This window comes from Ammodytes marinus (assembly GCF_949987685.1).
Source record: "Ammodytes marinus genome assembly, chromosome: 1".
Taxonomy (NCBI): domain Eukaryota; kingdom Metazoa; phylum Chordata; class Actinopteri; order Uranoscopiformes; family Ammodytidae; genus Ammodytes; species Ammodytes marinus.
Window position 1 is genome coordinate 469,811 of NC_137230.1, and position 25,974 is coordinate 495,784.

General features: G+C 40.8%; 1 protein-coding gene across 1 annotated transcript in view; it reads right to left on the reverse strand.

Annotated features, from left to right (window-relative positions):
• The window catches only part of shcbp1 (SHC SH2-domain binding protein 1), a 101,293-nt gene that overhangs the window by 49,962 nt on the left and 25,357 nt on the right, over positions 1 to 25,974 (reverse strand). The window contains exons 4-5 of the mRNA XM_080026610.1: positions 18,356 to 18,564; positions 18,130 to 18,225 (exon numbers count right to left, since the gene is read on the reverse strand). Coding sequence (XP_079882736.1) covers positions 18,130 to 18,225; positions 18,356 to 18,564 — 305 coding nt within the window. The remainder of the gene's footprint in view (positions 1 to 18,129; positions 18,226 to 18,355; positions 18,565 to 25,974) is intronic.

Consider the following 25,974-nt stretch of genomic DNA (forward strand, 5'->3'; position numbering starts at 1 on the left):
AACTAGTTCAGGAACTGTTGTGGTGCTTTTAGAATAAATAATATTTAAGAGGGTGCGTACATTATAGAACAGCTGGCGTCCTTTTATGAATCCAGTTTGTTCCTCTGAGACAATAGTGGGGAGAATGTTTTCCAAACGACGGGCCAGAGCCTTAGCAAGGATCTTAGCATCCACATTTATTAACGAGAGGGGTCTATATGAGCTGCAGAGCTTAGGGTCTTTGTCTTTCTTTAGAAGCAGACTTATTGAGGCTTGCCTCAAAGTGGGAGGCAGAGAGCCATTCTGTAGGGATTCAATGTAAACAGAATGCAACAGGGGGGCCAGTTTAAGCTGAAATTGTTTAAAAAATTCAACTGGGTATCCGTCCGGGCCAGGAGCTTTATTATTTTGCATGGTTTTCATAGCGCAAGTGATTTCCTCTACGGTGAGTGGTGAGTCCAGTTGTTTGGCAACGTCTGGATTTATTACAGGGAAATTTAGACTGTCTAAGAAAGAATTAGTTTCGGTGGGGTCAGATGATGACTCCGACTTATATAGGGAGGAATAGAAAGATGAAAAAACCGAGTTAATGGAAGTAGGGTCAGTATGTAAATTGCCAGACGAATCTTTTATCTGAGCGATTACACGTGAGGCTCCCTGGCGGCGTAGCTGGTGAGCCAGGAGTCGACCTGCCTTATCCCCATGTTCATAATATGTAGAGCGTGAGCGCAAAAGCAAACGCTCCGCATCAGTGGTTGTGATGAGATCAAATTCAGTCTGTAATTCTACACGACGTTTGAGCAAATTAGGACAGGGGCCGGCAACAAGTTGATGGTCTAAATTGCCAATGTTAGTGGAGAGTTCTTGAAGTTTATTTTTACGGGTTTTGTTCAAATGTGCAGAATAGGAAATAATTTGGCCCCGCAAGACCGCTTTTAGTGATTCCCACAGCAATGACGAAGAGATAGGTTCCAACTCGTTCTGATTGGTCGCCATAAAATCATCAATTGTGGTCGCAATTAACTTGTTGAATTTTTGGTCTGACAAAAGTAAGGTATTGAACCTCCATAAACCAGAATACTTAGGTTGAGGGGAAAGCTGAATATCCAGAGAGAGAGGGGCATGGTCAGAAATAACAATAGGATGATATTCAGCAGCTTTCACTTTAGAAATCAGTTTGGCATCAATAAAATAATAATCTATTCGAGAAAAGGACTGATGCATTGGTGAAAAAAAGGAGTATTCTTTTAAATGGGGGTTAAGGAATCTCCAAGGATCAATGCAACCATTTTTTGACATAAAGTCAGAAATTGCCTTTGACATTGACGATGGGGTCAGGGAGCGGGGACTAGAGCGGTCAAGTTTGGGGTCAATTACACAGTTCATGTCGCCACCAAATATAAGCAGGGTGTTGTTCAATAAAGGGAGGCGCTCAAATAACTTATTCATAAAGTGTGGGTCATCAAAATTGGGGGCATATATATTTACCAATAAAATGGGAACATGAGACAGTGTACCTGAGATGATTAAATATCTGCCATTCGTATCAGAAATAATTTTGGAAGCTGAAAATTGAATTTTATTACTAATTAATATGGCAACCCCTCTGGCTTTAGAGTTGAAATTTGAATGATATACCTCAGAAACCCAGGGGCATTTTAGTCTGACCTGGTCCTTAGTACGCATATGAGTCTCCTGTAGAAACACTAAATCAGGTTTTAGACGTTTCAAATGAGCAAATACTCTCGACCTCTTAATGGGGCTCCCCATACCTTTAATATTCCAGCTCACAAACCTTACTGAGGAGCCGAAGTGAGGGATTCCCGAATTACTAGTATTAGCAGTCATTAGTTAAGATAAAGAAAAACAATGAGCATGGAGCCCCACACCCACCCAAAAAAAAGGGGGGAAAAAAAAAGGGAAAAAAAAAAAAAAAAAAAAAAGGCATGACAAAAGAAAAGTAAACACAAGGTGGACATAACAGCCAAAATAGCAAACACAGTACGCCCGCCCCCCCTTCCTCCCTCCCTCCCTCCTCCCCCCTCCCTCCCTCCCACCCCAAAGCACTTACAACGACCCCATCCTCAAACGATGGAGAACCCAGTGCTGACTCACAGCGAGTCGAATCAGTAAGAAACATACTTACAGCTTTGAACTAACAGGAGCAGAATAGCTTGGGCTCCTGCAAACTTGTCGGTGATGAACAATAGGGCACATATAAACAGGTCCACTTAAACGTTAAATTGGTGTGAAGATAAAATAATTAGCGAGTGTCCATTAAGAGGTAGACTGCAACATCAACATTACTCTTTTGACAGTCCTCTTACTTGCTCAATGTTGAGATGAACGCCTTGGCCTTTTCTGGCGATGTGAATTCCCTCTCGGCACCGTTGTGCGTAATACGGAGGCGCGCCGGGTAGAACAGTCCAAAACGAATCCCTGGTATCTCGCGGAGCTGGCGGCGGGCGTCGTTAAAAGCGGCTCGAGCTCGGGCCGTTTTCGCTGTGTGGTCAGGGAAGACAGAGATAACCATATCACCAATCTTGATCCGCTGTTCGGCTCTGGCGCGCCTCAGGATGTCGACACAGTCCGTGTGATAATGCAGACGAGCGATAATAGGGCGAGGGCGATCTCCGGGTCCTGGTTTCGGTTGAAGGGTGCGGTGAGAGCGGTCGAGGAGGGGCTCTTTGTCAAGTTTAAATGCCTCCTTGAGCAGAGTAGAGACGGCCGTTGTAGTGGAAGAGTTGGCCGAACCCTCAGGAATACCCAGGATCCTTATATTATTGCGCCGTGATCTAGCCTCAAGATCCTCACATTTATTGTCCAACCTTGCGAGTTCGGCCGCCATATTGTCCACTTTAGCCTGAAGTTCGGCAACGTCGTCGGTGCAAGTGGAGAGGGAAGTTTCCATTTCGCCTACGGTGCACTTTAGAGTGTTTACCTCGGACTGGATGTTGGTTATAGTTTGAGATAACTCCGACTTTACTGCCTGCAGCTCCGTCTTGATAGAAGATAAATTCTCGCCCAGAGCTGTATGAAGCTCAGTCTTGAAAATAGCAGCCATCTCGCTGCGTAGGGAGCGGAGCAGCTCGTCCTTAAAACCGGAGCTAGCAATATCTGCCGGGGGGCTAGCGCCTCTGTCCGGGCGTGCATGGCCACTGTGTGGCGGGGATGCCGTATTCGCGGCAGGCCTTTGTGGTTGTGGAGGTAAATTGCTCCCGGGTTTCGGTTTAGGAGGCATTTTGGAAGGCAAAAAGTCGAAAGTAATGTGTTGGGAAATAAATTCACACCAAAAGAAAGAGTAAAAATGTGCCAAAATTAAATAATTAAGCGAATGTTGCAGGAGCTTCCAAAGTCACGTCTTACTCCATTGATCGCTAAGCCGGAAGCCAACACCAAACCAACTCTGATGTGTTCATGAACTCACTGTGTAATTCCCACAGCCCTTTATTTTCAAGAAAAAACTTCAAATTTTTTTCTAAAGGCAAAAGGAGTCGGATCATATATTTAATCCATATTCAAGGCTCTTTTTTCAATAGCTCATTGGTTTTTAAAGTTAACACCAAACCAACTCTGATGTGTTCATGAACTCATTGTAGAATTCCCACAGCCCTTTATTTTCAAGATTTTTTATTTTTTTATTTTTTTAAAGGCAAAAGGAGTCAGATCATATATTTAATCCATATTTAAGGCTCTTTTTTCAATAGCTCACTGGTTTTTAAAGTTATCAACACCAAACCAACTCTGGTGTGTTCATGAACTCACTGTGGAGTTCCCACAACCCTTTATTTTCAAGAATAAAAAAAAAAAAATTAAAGGCAAAAGGAGTCAGATCATATATTTAATCCATATTTAAGGCTCTTTTTTCAATAGCTCACTGGTTTTTATAGCTATCAACACCAAACCAACTCTGGTGTGTTCATGAACTCACTGTGGTGTTCCCACAACCCTTTATTTTCAAGAAAAAACTTTAAAAAAAATGTTAAAGGCAAAAGGAGTCAGATCATATATTTAATCCATATTTAAGGCTCTTTTTTCAATAGCTCACTGGTTTTTAAAGTTTTCAACACCAAACCAACTCTGATGTGTTCATGGACTCACTGTGGAGTTCCCACAACCCTTTATTTTCAAGAAAAAACTTAAAAGAAAAATTTAAAGGCAAAAGGAGTCAGATCATATATTTAATCCATATTTAAGGCTCTTTTTTTAATAGCTCACTGGGTTTTAAAGTTATCAACACCAAACCAACTCTGATGTGTTATTTTCAAGAAAACACTTTTATTTTTTTTATGGCCTCATAATGAGATAATTGTTGCATGCTCCTCGTTTTACCACCAGAGGGCAGCACTTAAAATACAGAGGTGTCATACAATAGAATACTTATGCACTTACCTATATACAGAAAGCATCTAAAAGAAAAACTGTGCTCAGTGTATAAATATTCTGATCGATGTCAGTTATTGAAATAATGTAAAAAAAAATATATATTTTTTTTCTGACTGGTAGGTTAATACTATATTGTATTTTTCATGAAGTTGAGTTTTAACCTGTAAATATTTTCTTATTTTTTATGACCTGTTGAGATCCCCTTATAAGCCCCTAAGGGTTTCTGAACTTCCACTCCTTTCTTTTAATTTTATTGAGTTTTATGTTATGGTGAGGTAGGCAGGCAGGCAAGTATGACCCAAACGCAGACGTTAAAAAGAAAAAGGTAATTTATTGCCCCACAAAAAATACAAAAAAAACTCAGGACGGCCAAAAGGCAAAGGGCAAAAAGGCAAAAGACAGGTAACATGGGTAACACAGAAGACGAGACTCACCAACACGCAACAGGACAAACCATAACATTTTATGATGTATTGTTGTATATTTTAATGAATGTGTGCAAATAAAATAAAGTCAATTAACACACAATAAGTGGTTTGGTGCTGAAATGTTGAAATACAAGTGAGTTATTAAAAAATAAACACCTTAAGTAAGAATCAAATTTACAAACTGATTAATTATTCCGTTTAAAACTCTTGTAAAGGTTTTTCTGAAAACCAAACGGGTGTGGAAACTGAGCAATTGAGCTATTAAAAAATAAAAGCCTTACATATGAATGCAAAATATGCACTGACTACTGATGCCATACATTTTTTTTTAAAGGTTTTTCTTGAAAATAAAGGGCTGTGGGAACTCCACAATGAGTTAATGAACACATCAAATGTGGTTTGGTGTTGATATCTATAATTACCAGTGAGCGATTACAAAATAAAAGCCTTAAAGATGAATGCAATATACAGTATGCACTGACTACTTATGCATTTAAAATAATTGAAATGTTTTTTTTTTTAAATAAAGGGTTGTGGGAACTCTACAATGACTTTGTGAACACATCAGAAGCAGTTTGGTGTTGATATCTACTAAAACAAGGGAGCTAAAAGCCTTAAATATGAACACAATATACGCACTGACTACTTTTGCCTTTAAAAAAAATAGAAAAGGTTTCTCTTGAAAATAAAGGGCTGTGGAACCTACACAATGATTTTTTTTAAACCTTTATTTATACAGTTAAATCCCATTGAGACCGGAGACTCTTTTACAAGGGAGACCTGTTCCCGTTTACACGTTACCAATTGCACACACATTCATACACCGATAGCAGGTTAAATATCGACATTTAATAAACACATCAGAAGTGGTTTGGTGTTGATATATATAAAACAAGGGAGCTATTACAAAATAAAAGCCTTAAATATGAACCCAATATACGCACTTTTACCTTTAAAAAAGATGGAAAAGGTTTTTCCTGAAAATAAAGGGTTGTGGGAACTCCACAGTGAGTTCATGAACACATCAGAGTTGGTTTGGTGTCGATAACTATAAAAACCAGTGAGCTATTGAAAAAAGAGCCTTAAATATGGATTAAATATATGATCTGACTCCTTTTGCCTTTAACATTTTTTTTAAAGTTTTTTCTTGAAAATAAAGGGTTGTGGGAACACCAGAGTGAGTTCATGAACACATCAGAGTTGGTTTGGTGTTGATAGCTATAAAAACCAGTGAGCTATTGAAAAAAGAGCCTTAAATATGGATTAAATATATGATCTGACTCCTTTTGCCTTTACATTTTTTTATTTTTTTTATTCTTGAAAATAAAGGGTTGTGGGAACTCCACAGTGAGTCCATGAACACATCAGAGTTGGTTTGGTGCTGGAAACTTTAAAAACCAGTGAGCTATTGAAAAAAAGAGCCTTAAATATGGATTAAATATATGATCTGACTCCGTTTGCCTTTAAAAAAAATTCAAAGTTTTTTCTTGAAATTAAAGGGTTGTGGGAACTCCACAGTGAGTTCATGAACACACCAGAGTTGGTTTGGTGTTGATAACTTTAAAGACCAGTGAGCTATTGTAAAAAGAGCCTTAAATATGGATTAAATATATGATCTGACTCCTTTTGCCTTTAAAAAAAAGTGTTGTAAATAAAGGGTTGTGGGAACTCCACAGTGAGTTCATGAACACACCAGAGTTGGTTTGGTGTTGATAACTTTAAAAACCAGTGAGCTATTGAAAAAAGAGCCTTAAATATGGATTAAATATATGATCTGACTCCTTTTGCCTTTAATTATTTTTTTTTAATTCTTGAGAATAAATGGTTGTGGGAACTCCACAGTGAGTCCATGAACACATCAGAGTTGGTTTGGTGCTGGAAACTTTAAAAACCAGTGAGCTATTGAAAAAAAGAGCCTTAAATATGGATTAAATATATGATCTGACTGTTTGCCTTTAAAAAAAATTAAAAGTTTTTTCTTGAAAATAAAGGGTTGTGGGAACTCCACAGTGAGTCCATGAACACATCAGAGTTGGTTTGGTGTTATACAGTCATATGAAAAAGTTTGGGAACCCCTCTCAGCCGGCATTATAATTGACTCTGCTTTCACAAAAAAATATATAAAAGTGGTATGTCTTTAATTTACCAGGAACAGCTAAGTACTGGGATGTTTTCCAAACAAAGATTTTTTGAAAAGCAGTATTTGGTTGTATGAAATTAAATAAAATGTGAAAAACTGGCTGTGCAAAAATATGGGAACCCTTGTGGTTTTGTTGATTTTAATGCCTGTAACAGCATGTAAAACTGATGACTTTAAACACAAAGTTGGTTGGATTATGTTGTTAAGCCTTGAACTTCATAGAAATGTCTGTTTAATCATGATAAAATGTATTTTAGGTGCCTAAATGCGAGTTGCACTTCTCTTTGACTCTCTGCTGAAGTGAGACAGAATGGGATCATCAAAGCAGCTCCCAAAAGATCTGAAAAACAAAGATTGTTCATTGTCATGGTTTAGGGGAAGGCTACAAGAAGCTTTCCCAAAGGTTTCAATTGTCAATTTCGACTGTAGGGAACGTTGTCAGGAAATGGAAGGACACAGGCATAGTGGCAGTTAAACCCAGGCATGGCAGACCAAGAAAAAAACAGGAGCGACAATTCAGCGCAATTTGCACCAAAACATCGGCTTTTTATAAAGACCAAATAACTTAATTTTTGTCTCATCAGTCCAAAGCATTTTCTTCCAATATGAATCTGGCTTGTCTAAATGAGCTTTTGCATACTCCATGCAACTGTATCTGTGGCGTGGGCGCAGAAAGGGCTTCCTTCTCATCACCCGCCCATACAGATGTTTTGGTGCAAATTGCACTGAATTGTAGAACCATGTACAGATACACAATCTGCAGCCAGATGTTCTTGCAGGTCTTTGGAGGTGATCTTTGGGTTGTGTGCAACCATTCTCACAATCCGCCGCATATGCCGCTCTTGTACTTTTCTTGGTCTGCTAGACCTGGGTTTAACTGCAACTGTGCCTGTGTCCTTCCATTCCCTGACAACGTTCCTTACAGTAGAAATTGACAATTGAAACCTTTGGGAAAGCTTCTTGTAGCCTTCCCCTAAACCATGACAATGAATAATCTTTGTTTTTAAGATCTTTTGGGAGCTGTTTTGATGATCGCATTCTGTCTCACTTCTGCAGAGAGTCAAAGAGAAGTGGAACTTGCATTTAGGCACCTAAAACACCTTTTATCATGATTAAACAGACCTTTATATGAGGTTCAAGGCTTAACAACATAATCCAACCAACTTTGTGTTTAAAGTCCTCAGTTTTAAATGCTGTTACATGCATTAAAATCAGCAAGACCACAAGGGTTCCCATATTTTTGCACAGCCAGTTTTTCACATTTTATTTAATTTCATAAAACTAAATACTGCTTTTCAAAAAATCTTTGTTTGGAAAACATCCCAGTAATTAGCTGTTCCTGGTAAATTAAAGACATACCACTTTTATCTTTTTTGTGTGAAAGCAGAGTCAATTATAATGCCGGCTGAGAGGGGTTCCCAAACTTTTTCATATGACTGTATATGGATTAAATATATGATCCTTTTGCCTTTAGAAAAAAATTAGAAGTTTTTTCTTGAAAATAAAGGGTTGTGGGAACTCCACAGTGAGTTCATGAACACACCAGAGTTGGTTTGGTGTTGATAGATGTAAAAACCAGTGAGCTATTGAAAAACGAGCCTTAAATATGGATTAAATATATGATCTGACTCCTTTTGCCTTTAAAAAAAATTAATGTAAATAAAGGGTTGTGGGAACTCCACAGTGAGTTCATGAACACACTAGAGTTGGTTTGGTGTTGATAGATGTAAAAACCAGTGAGCTATTGAAAAAAAAGCCTTAAATATGGATTAAATATATGATCTGACTCCGTTTGCCTTTAAAAAATGTTTTAAAGTTTTTCCTTGAAAATAAAGGGCTGTGGGAACTCCACAGTGAGTTCATGAACACACCAGAGTTGGTTTGGTGTTGATAACTTTAAAAACCAGTGAGCTATTGAAAAAAGAGCCTTAAATATGGATGCAATATACACACTGAATAATTTTCCCTTTTTAAAAAAAAAATCAAAGGTTTTTCTTTAAAACAAAGGGTTGTGGTAACTACAAAATGACTTCATAAACACAACAGAAGTGGTTTGGTGTTGATAGGATGAATTTCCAGTGAGTTATTAAGAATAGAAAAAAAGACGTTGCCCTTTTGCGACGGTCCCTAAGCAGTCCGCTGCAGTATGGCACTAAAAACTATATTCGGCGCGGTTTCTTTGATCTTTCGCGAGACTCGCTGATTTTGGTGAGTTGATCAAGACTGTGAAATGTCAGTCTTAGTCTTCTGTACATAATAATACCAGTATTTTACCAATAATTTCAAAAGTAGCTGAGAAATGGGTCGTCAAAAATTTGACAGAACACTTAAATAAACTATGTCACTCTTAATCCAATGCAGTTTGGGTTCAGGAAATTTCATTCAACAGAGACGGCTACTTGCTACTTCCTAGAAAACTTAAAAAATCTGCTGGATCAGGGCGGCTTTGTAGCTGCGGTATTTTTGGATCTAAAGCGTGCTTTTGACACCATTAATCATGACTTGCTTATTGCTAAATGAACTAATTTTAATTTCTCAAATAATGCCCTCTGTTGGATAAAATCATACCTGTCGGACAGAAAACAGGCAGTTCAAATTGGTGATTCTCTGTCTTCATACCTCACATGTACTGCTGGTGTACCACAGGGCTCGATATTGGGCCCTGTTTTATTCAGCCTGTATGTCAATGATTTACCAGATGTCTGTAGAAATATTAATATGCAACTATATGCTGATGACGCTGTATTGTACTGCCATGCCAGCTCTATTCAAGAAGCTGCTGCAATGCTTTCAGGAGCTATGGTACCAGTGTCCCATTGGCTCCAGAGCTGCTGTCTGCATTTGAATATAAGGAAAACAGTTTGTATGTTGTTCTCTCAACGGCCAACAGGCGGACAGCAACCTTCTGTCATGGTGGGTTGAGAAAGGCTTGAAGTTGTTGATCATTTTAAGCACCTTGGGGTCATTTTTGATTCTGGTCTGAACTTTGAGTGGCATGTTAAGAAGGTTAGAAATACAATTACATTTAATTTATCCAACTTCAAGCATATAAGACCTTTCCTGACCATGGAGACGGCAAAGACTTATATGCATGCAATGATTTTTGCCCATATCTCGTACTGTTATACAACATGGTCACACACATCTGAGACCACCCTTAAACCAATCAAATCTCTATTCAAAAGAACACTTAAAATACTAGTCAAAAAACCCATATCCTACCACTATTGTAAAATTGTTAATAAGCATAAAATCATGGACCTTGATAGTTTTCAACAGTTTTTGGATGTTTGTTTAATTTATAAGGTTTTAAACGGTCTATCCCCTCCACCACTACAGAACTACATAAAGAAAAAATCCCCTAGAGTAAACACCAGGGCAATAACTAGAGGTGACTGTGAAATACAACAGCGCACAACCAAATTTGGCCAAATGGTCCTGTCCATCAGAGGAACACAGTCCTGGAATGAATTACCAGCTTAAGTCAGAGACTGTACCACCTACACCACCTTTAAAAAGACCCTCAAAGAGTGGTTAGTAGCAAGCCAGACCTTTTCTGGGGCTGCAGTGGCGAAGTGGGTAGGGAGTTCGCCTCTGGTGTGCAGGGTCGGAGGTTCGATCCCCCGTCTCCCCGCCACATGTCGAAGTGTCCCTGGGAAAGACACTGAACCCCGAATTGCTCCCGATAGTTAGCTTAGCACCCTAGTGCTAAGCCTACCCTGCGTGGTAGCTGCTGCTATCGGTGTATGAATGTGTGTGTGACTGGGTGAATGTGTACAAAAAAACAATGTAAAGCGCTTTGGGTCTGTGATAAACGGAGATATAGCGCTATACAAGTCCATTTACCATTCTCATGCATAACTTTCTCTTCTTTTCTTCCTGATGTTGTTTTGTTTCTTTTGTCTTTTCTAACCGCCTATACTGATTGGGTGTCAGTGTAAAACTGTATTTTAGCTAGTTGTGAATTAACTGTGTAAAATTGTTTCATGTAGCTGTATATTGATGTATTGTATTATGACTTGCCTTAGGACTACGGATGCGAATTAGCATTTATGCTAACTCTGGCATATTTACATTGATGCTCGGCTGACATGTTGATTAATATGCACTGTCCTAAGGAAGGATACGAGATATTTTATGTACATGCTGTTCTAATGTGAAGCGCGCTGTTTATTATTAATATAACGGCCCGTCAGACACATTTGCACATCGGTCGCTCCTCAAGTAATCCAAGTCTTTTTTTTTGTATGGGCAGAGATCGTTATTTTAAGTGTGTAGTTACAAAGTGTCATGTTTAACTTTAGTGTAGGGTTCGTCTCAACCACCGTGCGTAAAGGGTGCATTAAAACGGTGCATTATCTCTCTTCCTTTTTTATAAGCCCGCCCGCTGTTTATTATTAATATAACGGCCCGTCATCAGACATGTGCCGGATGGTTTTTGCACATCGATCGCTCCATCAAGTTATCCAAGTCAGTGATTTTTGTATGGGCAGAGATCGTTATTTGAAGTGTGTCTTTATGAAGTTTATTGTTAAACTTAAGTGTAGACTATTGTTTCCTTATCACCGCCGAGTTCCGCTGTTTGTTGTTTTGGGTTCGTCTCGACCCGCCGTGCGTAAAGGCAGCAGAACAGCTGACGGGAGGAAAAAGAAGCAAACCAGCTGACGAACGTGAGTAAACACTGCGGGGTTTAAGGCAGCGGTCAAGAAAACCTTTTTGCTTTGCTTTATGCTGCTCTCACCTTTTTATCTCTCTCCCTCTTTTATTAGCCCACACATATGCCTACACACACGTTAATTCTCACACATTGTATGTTCAAGTCCAATGGGCAATTCTGGTGTCGACTAGACAGGCAGCGGACATTTAAACGTTTAACCGTCACGATCGCCGTCTGCTCGCTTGCGCTCGTGCTTGTGCGCGTGTCATTTGACGAAATGGAAACTTTACAATTGTTGCAAGTGGCCGTATTGTCGTCTTTTCAAGTGAAAAACAACCAACATTTAAAGAGATTCTGTCTCAACGCCATGTTTGCTGCGTTCTGAACCAAAACAAAGCAGCGCGAGTGTCAAGTCATGACACTTTTGCAACAAGCGGAACCGATAAGCGGAATCGTTAAGCAGGCATGTTAATGATTCCAGGGAATTGGTTGACTCGGCACCGGTTCTGAAGAGGAACCGGATCTCGATTCCCATCCCTAATAGCAGGGCTCCAGCCTGTGACCAAATGCTCGCATTTTTTGAGACAGTGCGAGTGCTTTTTAACAACTAGGGGCAAAAAAATTTGCCGACATTTCTTTCATTATTTTATTATTAGTGCTTTGAGAGAGAGACAGAGAGAGAGAGCCAATGGACAGTCCGCGAGTGATCAGCGACACTCAACTGACAACTGCTCGGATCACGTGACCTACTCTCATCTCAGTGTCCCGCTGTCGTCAAGTCAACATGTTGCCAACTGGCGACTTTTTCCGCTGTATTTGCCGATTTTCAGCAATAGCTGTTAAAGACCAGACACATCTTGCGACATTAAAAAAAAAAACACGCTCACCAGAGCCTTGTAGGAACGGCTGATGTCTACGCCTCCTCACCGCAGCCCCCCGCCCCTGCAGCAGCCCCCAGACAGACAGCACCGTGTCGCTCTGTTACAGAGCTGCCAGGTGACGTTTGCAAACACGTAAATTGTTTTATAGGTCCACATTCAGTAGGCCACTGCATATGTAGGTCGATAAAAAAGCTAACTTTATAGTAATATGGCAACAAAAAAAGTGTGTAGGCCTAAATCAGTTTGTAAATATGTAAGTGGGAGTTAATTTGTAGACTACCTGCATTTTCTATTCATTCAGCCTTTTTCATAATTGCATATTATGCAAATTAGTTGATAATGTCATCAAGCTACTACAAGCTACTTTTGGGTCAATAACTATTTTCCTTACAGAGGAGTCAGCAGAGATAGAGGAGGAAAAATCTGATGTAGAAGGGGTTGTGGTGAAAATGGGTAAAAAAGGAAATGTCTGAAGGATTTCACATGGTGATGCAAAATCAAAAACACAATTAACTGTATCATACACTCACCGGCCACTTTATTAGGTACACCTGTTCAATGGCTTATAAAAACAAAAAGCAAATCAGCCAATCACATGGCAGCAATTTAATGCATTTATGCATTTAGACGTGGTCAAGACAATGTACTTAAGTCAAACCGAGCATCAGAATAGGTAAGAAAAGGGGTTTAGGTGACTTTGAACATGGCATGCTTGATGGTGAACGGCAGGATGGATCCATACTTTCATGTTGTTTACACCAAATTCTGAACCTGCCATCTGAATGTCACAACTGAAATCGAGACTTATCAGACCAGGCATGATTTTCCAATCTTCTGTTGTCCAATATTGGTGATCCTGTGAGAATTGTAGCCCCATTTTCCTGTTTTTAGCTGACAGGAGTGGCACCCGGTGGGGTCTTCTGTTGCTGTAGCCCAACTGCTTCATGGTTGTTTGTGTTTTGTTTTCAGAGATGGTATTCTGCATACCCTGGTTGTAACGAGTGGTTATTTGAGTTACTGTTGCCTTTCTATCATCTCGAACCAGTACGCCCATCCTCCTCTGACTTCAAAAAGGCATTTTACGTCCACACAAATGCCGCTCGGTGGATATTTTTCTTTTACGGACCATTCTCTGTAAACCCTAGAGATGGTTTAGACTGAAAATCCCAGTAGATCAGCAGTTTCTGAAATACTCATACCAGCCCTCCTGGCACCCTCAACATTGCCATGTTCAAAGTCACTTAAAACCCCTTTCTTCCCCATTCTGTTGCTCGGTTTCAACCTCAATAAGTTGTCCCGTCCAGGTCTACATGCCTAAATGCATTGAGTTGCTGACATGTGATTGGCTGATTAGTTATATGTGTTTACAAGAAAATGAACCGCTGTATCTAATAAAGTGGCCGGTGAGTGTATGTTGTCAGGGGGGTCCAGAACATGCTGGCAATACAATATCAGTAGGCCTAATAAAGTTAAAATTGGGAAACGTGAATAAATGCGTTGCAGGTCCATTTAAGGTGTGCCCCTACATTTTGTGCTTGCACCCCTAAACATGCTGAGTTAGGGGCGCCAGTGCTCCTAGTAAAAAAGGTTAGTCAGGAGCCCTGAAATAAAGACACAAAACAGGGTTCGACATAACGTATAGCCCGATGGCCCGGGGCCAGTAAAATCATATGCAGGGCAAGTTGATTGGCCAGTCACTGGCCCGCCCGGGCCAGTGACTGGCCAATCACAGTTCAGTATCTTTTTGTAGACTACATCATGGTTCATTGAAATGCGCGTTGAGAGTCGGAATGAAAGCAGTGTTTATTTAAGACTCAATATAATAAACCTAATATAAAATATATTTTTTTAATGAAAGGTCAGTGGACAAACGATGCGTGGGTGTTTTTACAGGCGGAGCAACAAGCGGGCGCACTCTCGCTCCGTTGGCAGAGCTGCCTACCGTCCGCCTGCGAGTCGACAAATCAATCGACTTGCTTTGCCCCCTTTCTTTCTTCCCACAGCAGAGGTTGAGGTGCAGAAAATGATAACTGCGCTTTTCCTTTATCTGCCGCCGTAATGTTACAGTATTTGCATCCAAGCCCCAATGGTAATACAAATGAGAGGCTTTATTTAAACGCTGTGAATGCGTCTCCGGTGATTGTGTCGGTTGTAGACAGAAACGAACGGAGGGACTCCGCTCACTGTACAGTTTCTATAGTCGCGCAGTTTGGCACTGTGTTTTCAGGCTCGAGACATTCAATCAGATCGCGGAAGTCTTTCCCATTGAAATCGCTAACGGGGGGAATATCCCCGGTTATTATTTTAGCCACAAACCACAGTTCATCTGCCCGGCGGCTCACTCGCTGGCGAGATCACACGGTGAAACGCTGCTGTGATCGGACGAAGGCATTGTGTGTTTAAGGTGATTTAACGTCATAGTCTTAGACGAGCGTTTAACTTATGCTGCATATTTTGCACTGCATTGTTTTTTATCAATAGTTTGAAAAAATGGTCCCACACCGGACTCTTATGTGAAGCTGATACTTCATGGAGAAGTGACACTCCTGCAGCGCGCTCACGACCAGACGTGAACTCGTACACGGTGAAATCTCCCATTTAAAAAAACGGCATAACCCACTGATTTTCGGATTTCTATTCTATTTTTAAAGTCAACTTGAGCGCAAGTGGAAAACCCGTTATTCTGTTGACACATTCACATCCCTAATGCATATAGAGAAAGTAATAAAAACAGCCTACCACACCACAAAGAATGATCAGACCTTCATCTCTTATTTTTTTTTATGTTTGAACATGACTTCTGCAGGTGAACTATTCATTAAACTGCCCAAATTCAAGAATAAAAACACTCATCAAACAACTGGACTTTAAAATACTGGCCCACTCTTTCAACATACTTTCAGTTGTAGGCTTCAAATTCAATATGTTTGCCTGGTTTTATATTATGTGTATGAGCAATATCAACATTTCATATAATTAACTAAAAGAAAAATAACCAAATCTAAAGGGAATATCTATACTGTTACAGTATAGATATTCCCTTTAGATATGGTTATTTTTCTAATACAGGTATTAAAATTATTGACACATGAAGAAAAAAAAGTGTGTGCAGGGCCAGTGAAAATATACAAGGGGCCAGTAAAACTCGGATCCACTGGCCCGGTGGGCCAGTAGGAAAAAAAAGTTATGTTGAACCCTGCAAAAGGCAAAGTTACAACACCAATAATCCCATGTATCTAAATAGTAATAAGTGCATATTCTCCTCTCAAAGTGCACTAGATCCATGCATTCAAATGTAAAGGGTACAAAAATAATTCGGACGGGGGAGCACCTCCTAGGGGGGTCCCCCGGACCCCCCTAGGAGGTTCGGGGACCACGCCACCGCTGCTGAAAAAAAATTCTGGGGGAAACACTGAACATACAAGCTCATCTGTGAAACACGGTGGAGGCAATGTCATAGTTTGGGCTTGCATGGCTTCTTCTGGGACGGGCTCATTAATCTTCATTGATGATGTAACACATGACGGCAACAGGAAAATTAACTCGGAAGTCTACAGAAACATTCTGTCTGCCAATTTAAAGAAAGATTCAACCAAACTGATTGGAATATCCTCCATCATGCAGCAATATAATGACCCAAAACACAACAAAGGAGTTCATCAGGGGCAAGAAGTGAAAGGTTTTAGACTGGCCAAGTCAATCTCCACACTTAAATTTATTAATTAAATTAATTTTCCCAAAGGGCCACATCAGAAATCAGGGACTGTTGTGGAGGGCCGGACCAAAAGGCTAAACTCAATTCTGGTCAATATAAGTCAAATCTCTTTATAAAAAGCAGTAAAGTGTCTGGTTTTGATAAACTGCAGTAAATGTTATGGCAAAGAAAAAGTGAAAATGCCAACATTATACCACTTAATCAACATTTACGATAGCAATTGTGAACAATACTTCCCAACTTATAGAGACCTGTTATTCCGAAACCAAAGGGAGGGGTTTGGGGAGAAAATGTGAGCTTCAAAGCCACTGTTTCCTGCATTATGGTGACTTTAAAATAATGAAAATAACAACAAATAAAAAATAAGTATCCTACACTGCAACACAAATTTTGACTATATCAAATAGTCTTTTGTTCATTATCTATTACTTGTATTGTCCTCTGTACTGGATAAAACAATCCACAGAGCTGATCCTGCCCCCTCCCCCCCCCCCCCCCCATTATATTTGTATTATTATTATTGGGCTATTATTTACATTTTAAGGTTAAATGTCTCAATCTGGTAGACTTTGAGAGGAAGTTTAAATCTGATGATTTTTGTGCTCTGTAAACAACTGTCTCCTGTGTGTCCTGCATGTCTTGTAGTCTACAATTTGGAGATAATGGCTGACATCATTTAGCCTTCTGGGAGATGGATTTTCTATAGAAAAATGAATAAAAATTAGAATAGGCACTAAAATATAAAGAGGTGTGTCCTGCGTTACCTGTTTGTTCGCCCGTTAAAATCGCGCACCCCTCTCGTACATCCACACCTCCACACACACGTAGGAGAGGGGCGAGCCACACACAGCCAACCTCTGCACTCGTTGGGGATCTGGGAAGGGGGGGCGATAATATCAGACAGGTGAGCGTACAAGCAGGTTGTCAGTCTGATATTATCGCCCTATAATTACCCTTACCCAAGCGCCGATCCCTGAGTGCGGAGGTTGACTATGTAGCTTTCTCTGAGTCACTTTTTTTCAGAGCGCAGCTCACGGCAGCGCACTTAAACAGTGCACATACAAGCTTCTTCTCCTTTTTTTGAATTGCGACTTACAACCAGTGAAGAGTAAGTAAGTAAGTAAGCTTTATTTATATAGCGCCCTTCACAGACCAGGGTCACAAGGCGCTTCACAATACACATTTTTATACATACACTCAAACACCGATGGCAGTAGCTGCCATGCAAGGCGCTGTCTGAACCATCGGGAGCAATTAGGGGTTCAGTGTCTTGCCCAGGGACACTTCGACATGTGGGTAGGCGGGGAATCGAACTTCCGACCCTGCACTCCAGAGGCAAACTCCCTACCCACTTCGCCACTGCCACCCCAGTAAGCTGCATACGCTCTCGCAAAATATAAACTCGCCTTCAAAATAAAAGCAATGCCGTTGTATTCCATGAATTTTCCATTGACCTCAAGCGGGCCAGTCAGAGACAGCCAGCGGGCCACAAAATGCCCAGGTCTAATATAGAGCATGCATTTTCCCTGCCAAAGAGGAGACTTAAGAGAGTAACCCCCTAACACAAACAGCAACTGAAAGAGGCTGCAGTGAAAGCCTGGAAAAGCATCACAAAAGAAGAATGCAAAAGTTTGGAGATGGGTCACAAGCTTGATGTGGTTATTGCAAGCAAAGGAGTTTTATTCACTTTATTTTATTCTATCTGTTCCAATAATTTTGCTCACCTAAAAATGTGGTGTTCCTTTACAAATAATGATATTTTCTCAGTTGTGTATCAGATCCAAGTGTAAATACCTGGAAATAAAAGCTGAAATGTTGATCTCTTGTCTCATATTCATCTTTTGTTGTCAAACCTAAATGTTTCCAGACTTCAGCAAAAATAAAGGAATTGTCCTAACTGTTCCAATACTTTTGAAGGGGACTGTATACATACATATACTCACAGTCTGAGACGAGGCTCTACACAGCGAACAAAGTAGTCAAAATCATCATCTTCATCTTCCTCATCCCATTGCCTCCAGATCTGTTTATAGAAAAACCTGCAGATAGAAAGGGAAAGGGTGGCACTAATGGAAGTAATGATCAAAGTAAGGACTTTCAGACCGTTATGAAACTTGCAAAAAAAATCTAGTAAACTAGGGGCACAGGGTCAGTTCAGCAGAGTCTCACCTAAGGTGCTCCAGAGCCAGGGCGGTCTGGTCCATGTCCCCAGAGTGCTCATAGACCACCTGAAGCTCCTGGAGAGGGACTCTGTGCTGGGTGGCCTCCAGCAGGTACTTCATGGCCTCCTCAGTCAGCTCACAGCCTCTGGTGTCACACTGCAGAGGCAGCACCAGCCTCACACAGGCCTTGAGATCCTTCAAGTCCAAATCACGCACCTGCAATCATTGGCAGCTATTCAGGGCCAACAGTTAACTTTTAAAAAGGAATCAACATTTGTGTGCCTAAACTAAAAATATTGTTGTCATTCTTATTTATTTTATACTTTAAATATTAAGGATACTAGGGTGTTTCGCTCACAGGATTTTGGGAGACTGTGGGGGGGACGCTGGACCTTCTAGAATCTAGGGGGCACGCCCCCTTAAGGAAAATGTTGTCAATCATCGATTCATTTTGTGCTCTGTAAACCAATGTGTCGTCAGCACCAGCTTCTGGTTCTAACATGACCAGTGTTATTGACAAAAAATTCATTATTTTGTACAACCCCTATTCCCAAAAAGTTGGGACGCTATTTAAAATGTTAAAAAAAAACATAAATGTGATAATTTGCTAATCCTTTTCAACATTTATTCAATATAGAACAGTATACATCATCATATATATTTGTTAATACATATGACTAATACACTTTTTTTACTTTTTTTTTTTTTTTTAAGATATTTTTTGGGCATTTTTATGCTTTATTGATAGTGCAGAGAGACAGAGGTGAAATGGGGCAGAGAGGGGAGTGACATGCAGAGAACGACCGCGGGCGGGAATCGAACCCGGGTCTGCTCCTGGGCCCGGCCCGGGAGGGGGACGCCTTACCAACTGAGCTAAAGGCGCCCCCGAACCAATACACTTTATTGTATTTTGTACATACACAAATTTAAAATGTTGTGCCTGCAACACATTTCAAAAAAGTTGGGACAGGGGCATGTTTACCACCGCATTACATCAGGCTTTATTTTAACAACTCTAAGTAAGCATTTGGGAACTGAGGACAATAATTGTTGACATTTTGAAAAGGTAAATTATTTCCCATTCTTGCTTGAAATTGCAATGAAGCAACACTGTGACATTCTCAACAGTCTAGTACCCGCACTCTGTTCCTAGTAAGCCAAGCTTTATTAAGACGTGTAGAATGTGGCTCGCTATTGGCTTGGCTTGGGCGAACCCGCCCAAGTAGATAAAACCCGTATTCCATTATTTTCACAAAATAACATAAAAAAAAAAAAAAAATTACAGTCCCTGACAAAAGTCTTGTCACTTATCCATTTTGTAGAAAGGCACATGTACAGGCCCGTCTGAAGTTTGCCAATGAACACCTGAACAACTTCAAGAGAATGCTTGGGAGAAGGTGATGTGGTCAGATTAGAACAAAATCGAGTTCTTTGGTATCATAGTGATTCGCCATGCTTGGAGGAAGAGGAATTCTGACTATGACCCTAAGAACACCATCCCCACAGTCAAGCATGGAGGTTGAAGCATTATGCTTTGGGGGGTGTTTCTCTTCTAAGGGGACAGGTGGACTTCACTGCATCGAGGGAACTATGGATGAGGCCATGTACCATGAAATACTGGGTGAAAATCTCTTTCTCTCAGCCAGGTCCATAACAATGGGTTGTGGATGGGTCTTCCAGCATGTCAATGACCCTAAAAATACAGCAAAGGCAACAAAGGAGTGGCTCAAAAAGAAGCACATTAAGGTCATGGAGTGGCATAGCCAGTCTCCGGACCTTAATCCAATAGATCTGTGTAGGGAACTGAAGCTCAAGCGGCAGCCTCGAAACCTTAAAGATTAGGAGAGGATCTGCTAAGAGAGTGGTCCAAATATCCTCCTGAGGTGTGTGCAAACCTTGTCATCAACTACAAGACACGTCTGACCTCTGTACTTGCCAACAAGGGTTTCTCCACCAAGTACTAAGCAATGTTTTGATAGGGGATCAAATACTTATTTCACTCAATGAAATGCAAAATAATTTCTATCTTTTTTTTATGTGATTTTCTGGATTTTCTTTTTGATATTCTGTGTATCACTGATAAAATAAACCTAGCATTAAAATTATAGACCGTTCATTTCATTGTAAGTGGGCAAACTTACAAAATCAGTGAGGGATCAAATACTTATTTCCTCCACTGTATGTGTAAACACCCAACTTTTTTTCAGCGTGCACACAAGAAGCGGATGGTGAGTAGATATTAGCTGATGACAAATTGTTCTAGATAAGATTGCTAATGGCTCTTTTCCATCGCACAGTAGCTCAACTCGAGTCAGCTCAACTTGGTTTTGGTAGCAGCACGGGTCGTTTTACACTGCAAATAGTACCTCCTGAACGTGGGCGGGGTCGTCAATGGGGCAGAAAGCCAGACTCCGGAGCCAAGTAGCAAAGCAGAAATTACGAGCAGTTGTTGCGCTATTAACTGAACCAACCGCCAAAAATACGTATGGAAAATGTTTAAGAAATACCCCCCTTGTATCTGTTTGCTAAAGAAGTACAAGAATATTGGTACGGGCCATTAAAATGGAGGATTGGTGTCCCGATGTGTGACTCTGCCACTTAGTCAGCTGTAGGGATGCGTCACGTACATCCAGAGGTGGGACCAAGTCATTGTTTAGCAAGTCACAAGTCAGTCTCAAGTCTTTGCCCTCAAGTCCCGAGTCAAGTCCCGAGCATAGACGGATTATGAGATAATGGGCCCCCGGGCACAAACTCTTAACCCATTGATGACTATGGCAATCTAGGACGCATGTCCTTAATGCCTGAGGGTTTTCTGAAAAAATAGTACGAATTGTCAAGTCTACCAAAACCTTAATATCTTAGCCTGTGTAGCACATAGAAACATGAAATAAAATACATTTAAAAGTTAAGGTTCACAGGTTTTATTTAATGCTCCCTTAGCGCTTACACACCAACATATTTTTCTAAAAATCATCAAAATTAGATGGGGGAGAAAAAAAAGAATAAATAATATAAAATATTTAGTGTGATTTTCGTCAGTAGCCTATAGTGGACCTTGATTCTGCGCACCAAACGCCACTAACTGTTCTGTAATACACTATCGCTGACACAGCCGGCTTATTTTTTTTCTTATTTTGTTTTATTTTTAATTTTTTTGATTGATGTGATTTTCGGCAAACCACACAACTTTTGGGTGGTCACGTGGTCTTAAAAAAATCAACAAAACCCACCTCATGTGTATCTGAACCAATGACAGTGCATTCTATGCTGCGCATGCCATGAAAATTAGATAAAGTAACAATGCTGCACGATGCAGCATCAGGCAGGAGAGGCAATGTGGCATCGCGCAGCAGCCGTCATCAATGGGTTAAAGGGCCCCCCACTCCTCCCTATCCAGTCAGGTACAGACTTTTCCACACAGATACATACAATTAATGGCAAAAACATATTAAGGAAGTCAGTTTTTCCCACAGGACTTTGGGATACTGTTGGAGGGACCCTGTACCTTGTTGGGGGGTCCGGGGGCATGCCCCCCCGGATTTCTTTTTACCTTTTTAAAGTAAAATGCATCAATCTGGTGCACTTTGAGAGGACATTTTAGAGGCTATCAAATCCTGAGATGCCGAAGGAACATTAGTTTTCAGATTTTTCTTAAACAGGCAGCACTCTTTACTCTGCAACTGTAAAAACAGTACAGTAGATTGGTCTGCAGACCCATGTTCTATGATGGAAAGGGCCCATTTCAACAGATGAAGGGTGGATAGCTACTTTTTATGAACAATTTAGAATTCACACATAAAGCTTATTTCTGTATGTGTGAGGGGGCCTTCAAGGCCCCTCATGGAGCCCCTTAGACAGAGCTACTAATGCTGTTGTTTTTAACTTGCTTTTGTATTTCTCCCCCACTAGTTTAGGGGCCCATGATGATTTCTATCTTGTTAAATTTTAATGAGTATCCTTATATTTAGGCTATTCCTTTTTGGACCCTGTTATTGACATGAGTGACTTAGCTCTTTGACTATGCAACATGAAAAGTTACTATCAGTATCTCTGGTTAAGGGCCCCCCTGAGCCCTTGGGCCTGTGCCCGGTGTGCCCGTGCAGTAATCCACCCCTGGTCCAGAGTCAATGCTGACAAGTCTCAAGTCAAGTCCCAAGTCCTGCAGTTTGAGCTTCGAGTCCTTTCGAGTCCTTTTAACCAAAAAGTAATAATATATTTACCCACGTCATGTACGCTTTTAAAATCTATATTTATTTATTAAAACAAGTGCAATTGAAATTGTGGAAAAAATTGTACAGACATTGCATTTCCCAATTGCACTATTTACCAGTGATTTTTAACATTTAACCCATATTTTGCAATAATAGTCTTCATTTTAAACCACTCCTTTACAGAATAAACACATTTATTAATTTATCTTATGTTGACCACCTCGTAGTTTTTATACCCGAACAAAAATAGCCTCGTTTGAGTAGGAGCCGTCTTGCTCAGACCCGCGCAATTATGACGTGCGTCTTGCTGAGCGCACAGCAAAAATGCTGCAAAAATGCTGTGTGCTCAGCAAGACGCGCGTCATAATTGCGCAAGTCTGAGCTAGACGGCTCCTACTCAAACGAGGCTACTATCTTTGGTATAATTTTTTCCAAGTGGCACGTTGTTTGACAGCACTTCCTCTTCATTGGTTGTCCTGCAATGTCATTGGATGAATGCTGTCGGATCAAAACAACGTCAGTCTTATTTGATTGGATGTTGTGCCGACAGCACATACACGCACATTCACACATAGGCTACATGTAGAAAAGGCCCCAAAGTTTAAAGGTTACAGTGTTGTTATTTCTTATAGTGTGTTAAGATGTGTTTTGTTCAGTGTGGATGACATTATAGCTGTCAGTTAGTGGCCGTGACGTCAGTCGGCCGGAGAGTCCGTTTAGTAAGTTTCCTTTTCTTCTCTCTCTCGGTCAGGTGTGTGAGCGTGCATGTTGCCGCAGTAGTCGATCATTCCACAGTTGAAACGTGTTTATTTGAGTTTATGTGAATCACCCGTGTGTTATTAAGTAGGTTCCATGCAGTCCCGATCGCTGTTGTAAGTTACAGTTTATGGATGTTATTAACGGCCGCAATTCGCGGGTAGCAACAGCTGTTCTAACGTCTCCTCATGAGCGGAATGTAAGCTTTTGTTCTTTTCCCGCGATATATGCTGCTGTGCCTGTGAAAGAAGGAAAATAAAGAGCGGATACACCATACTCCTCCTCTCCTAGTCTCATGCTTATAGTCTGACGTGTTTGGCCTTAAGTGGTGTTCTGGCCGACACCTCTGAAGTGAAACAAGTGATAAGCAGATCAGAGCGGTACCGGTACATCCACCAGTTTCCTCCGCTACACTAGGCCTACATGATGAAAGATACAGAGCCTCCAGAGCGGTACTTAAAAATATATTTTTTAATCTTTGGGTTTTGGGGAAATTAGCAAGTCTTGTCAAGTCAAAAGGCTCAAGTCCAAGTCCAGTCACGAGTCATTGATGTTAAAGTCCAAGTCAAGTTGCAAGTCTCTTAACATTTTGTCAAGTCGAGTCTCAAATTCATGACTCAAGTCCACACCTCTGCGTACATCCCTATGCACGTAAACACGAGCATCATACAGTTGACTGTTAAGTGCTTGTTTCAGGATACTTGTTTTCAAATGCAAGCCGTGTCTCGGCCTGAATAATTTATTGAGGTAATCAGTGCAGTCCTTGTAATGTGATCGGTCGCTATCATTTCTGTCCCAGCTGGCTAACTAGGCCATATAGCTGCTAGCTGTCCTACAAGTCTCATTCGTGTCGTGTACAGCAGTGGTTCCCAAACTTTTTGACTCGTGTACCCCCTAAAGCTGGTTGCCATGTTAAAAGTACCCCATCGTGCATGTGTGATTTTTCGCCTTAATTTGTACTTCTAATAAAATCTTTGTCTTCGTATCTAATCCAGCTGCCCATTACATTAACATTATTTTAACAAATATCCCTTAATACAAACACATTTTGCACTTGAAAACTACAATTATTGTGAGGAGGGGTGCAAAGTCATAAGCCATGAAGAAGGTGACATGACATCTGTACACTAAACTCCTGTAGGGAGGTCTGGGGGTATCACCCTCAGAAGATTTTTTTGTGATTTGAACATGTAATAGAAGCCATTTTAGTGTATTTTTTGTGAAGAGACTAACGGAAAGACAACATTTATTTCAGTTCAGATGAGTACTACTAACATGAGCAAAACAAGTTAGTCAGCCATAAAAAGTGTGTGGTTATTTACCAAGAAAAATGGTAATAAAGAAAATTGTGAAATGGCAAAAACCAGCTTGTTGATAAAAACATTTTTAGAAAACGAGTGAGGGAAAACAGGCATCAATAATAACATGGAGCCTCAACTTAATCACACCAAAGTCCCTTACAATAAACTATTAAGATTGTGGCAAAAAGGATTTTCATTATCATTGCCACACAATCAGAGGCGGGCTGTCCATTGAGGCAAAACAGGCCTCAATGCCTGGAGCCCCGGGGCCTCATAAGCCCCTTTGGAGCCCCCAAAATGCCCTCTTTATATTTTGCACCATATTTATTGTTTTTTATAAAAAATCTCTTCACAATAGTATCATCGGGATGTCTAATTACTCACGTTTTGACAGCCTTTCTGCCAACCGTGCACCCCACTTCAGTCTGCACTACATGGACTATTCCATTACACATAACGCTCATGACGCTGCACGTTTGTGGCGTAAAATCCAAAAAAGTAAATAGCTGGAGAAGATAGAGAGAGACGAGATAAACCTACCAACCAAAATGAAGGGAACATACCAGAGCGGGTCACAAATCAAAAAGAAGAAGGACCAAAGGCAGGACTTGATATCAAAGCTGCCAAAGCTATCAAGCTTTTTTACAGCACCCGGCGCGTGGCAGCGGGACCTTCAGCGGAAGAACAGCTGTCTACATGTCCATGGTCTACATCGTTAACCGGTAACGTTCCAGCTCCTCCTGTCAATCCAACAGGTGGCTCTGGCTCAGCCAGCAGCAATGATAATGATGTGTGTCAACAAACTGATGGAGATAATTAGTGGTGCAACGGATCACGGTTGATCCGAAATCTGTACGGACCAAGCCTCACGATTCGGGACCCACTAGAATGACTAGAACCGCGGATTGGAAGCATAGGCTATGCTAAGGCAGCTATGTGACTATATGGTGTCATCGTAGCAGTGGGACAAAGTGTAGCCTTTAGAGGTCCGACAGTGTACACTGCTATTTTGGAACAGCCACCGCTCACGCTGCTGAAAGCAGCGGTCGGACGGCGGTTAAAACTTGTCATGCATTTTCACACTTTCTGTGTGGCCGCTCCAATATATTCCCCCCCTGCTGAGCGTATAACGCCGGTAAATGCACAAAGACGGCTCGGGGCGAGTCGACAGAGACAGTGAGCGAACAGCACTGGCTGCGGCAGCTACGTGAATGGTGTCATCGTAGCAGCGAGACAGTGTAGCCCACTGATTAATTTAATGAAGAGGAAAAGCACTACACAACAGGCAAGCATGAAGAGAGTCTTGTCTTAAGCGAAAAATGTCGGCACCGACATTTTTCGCTTAAGACAAGACTCTT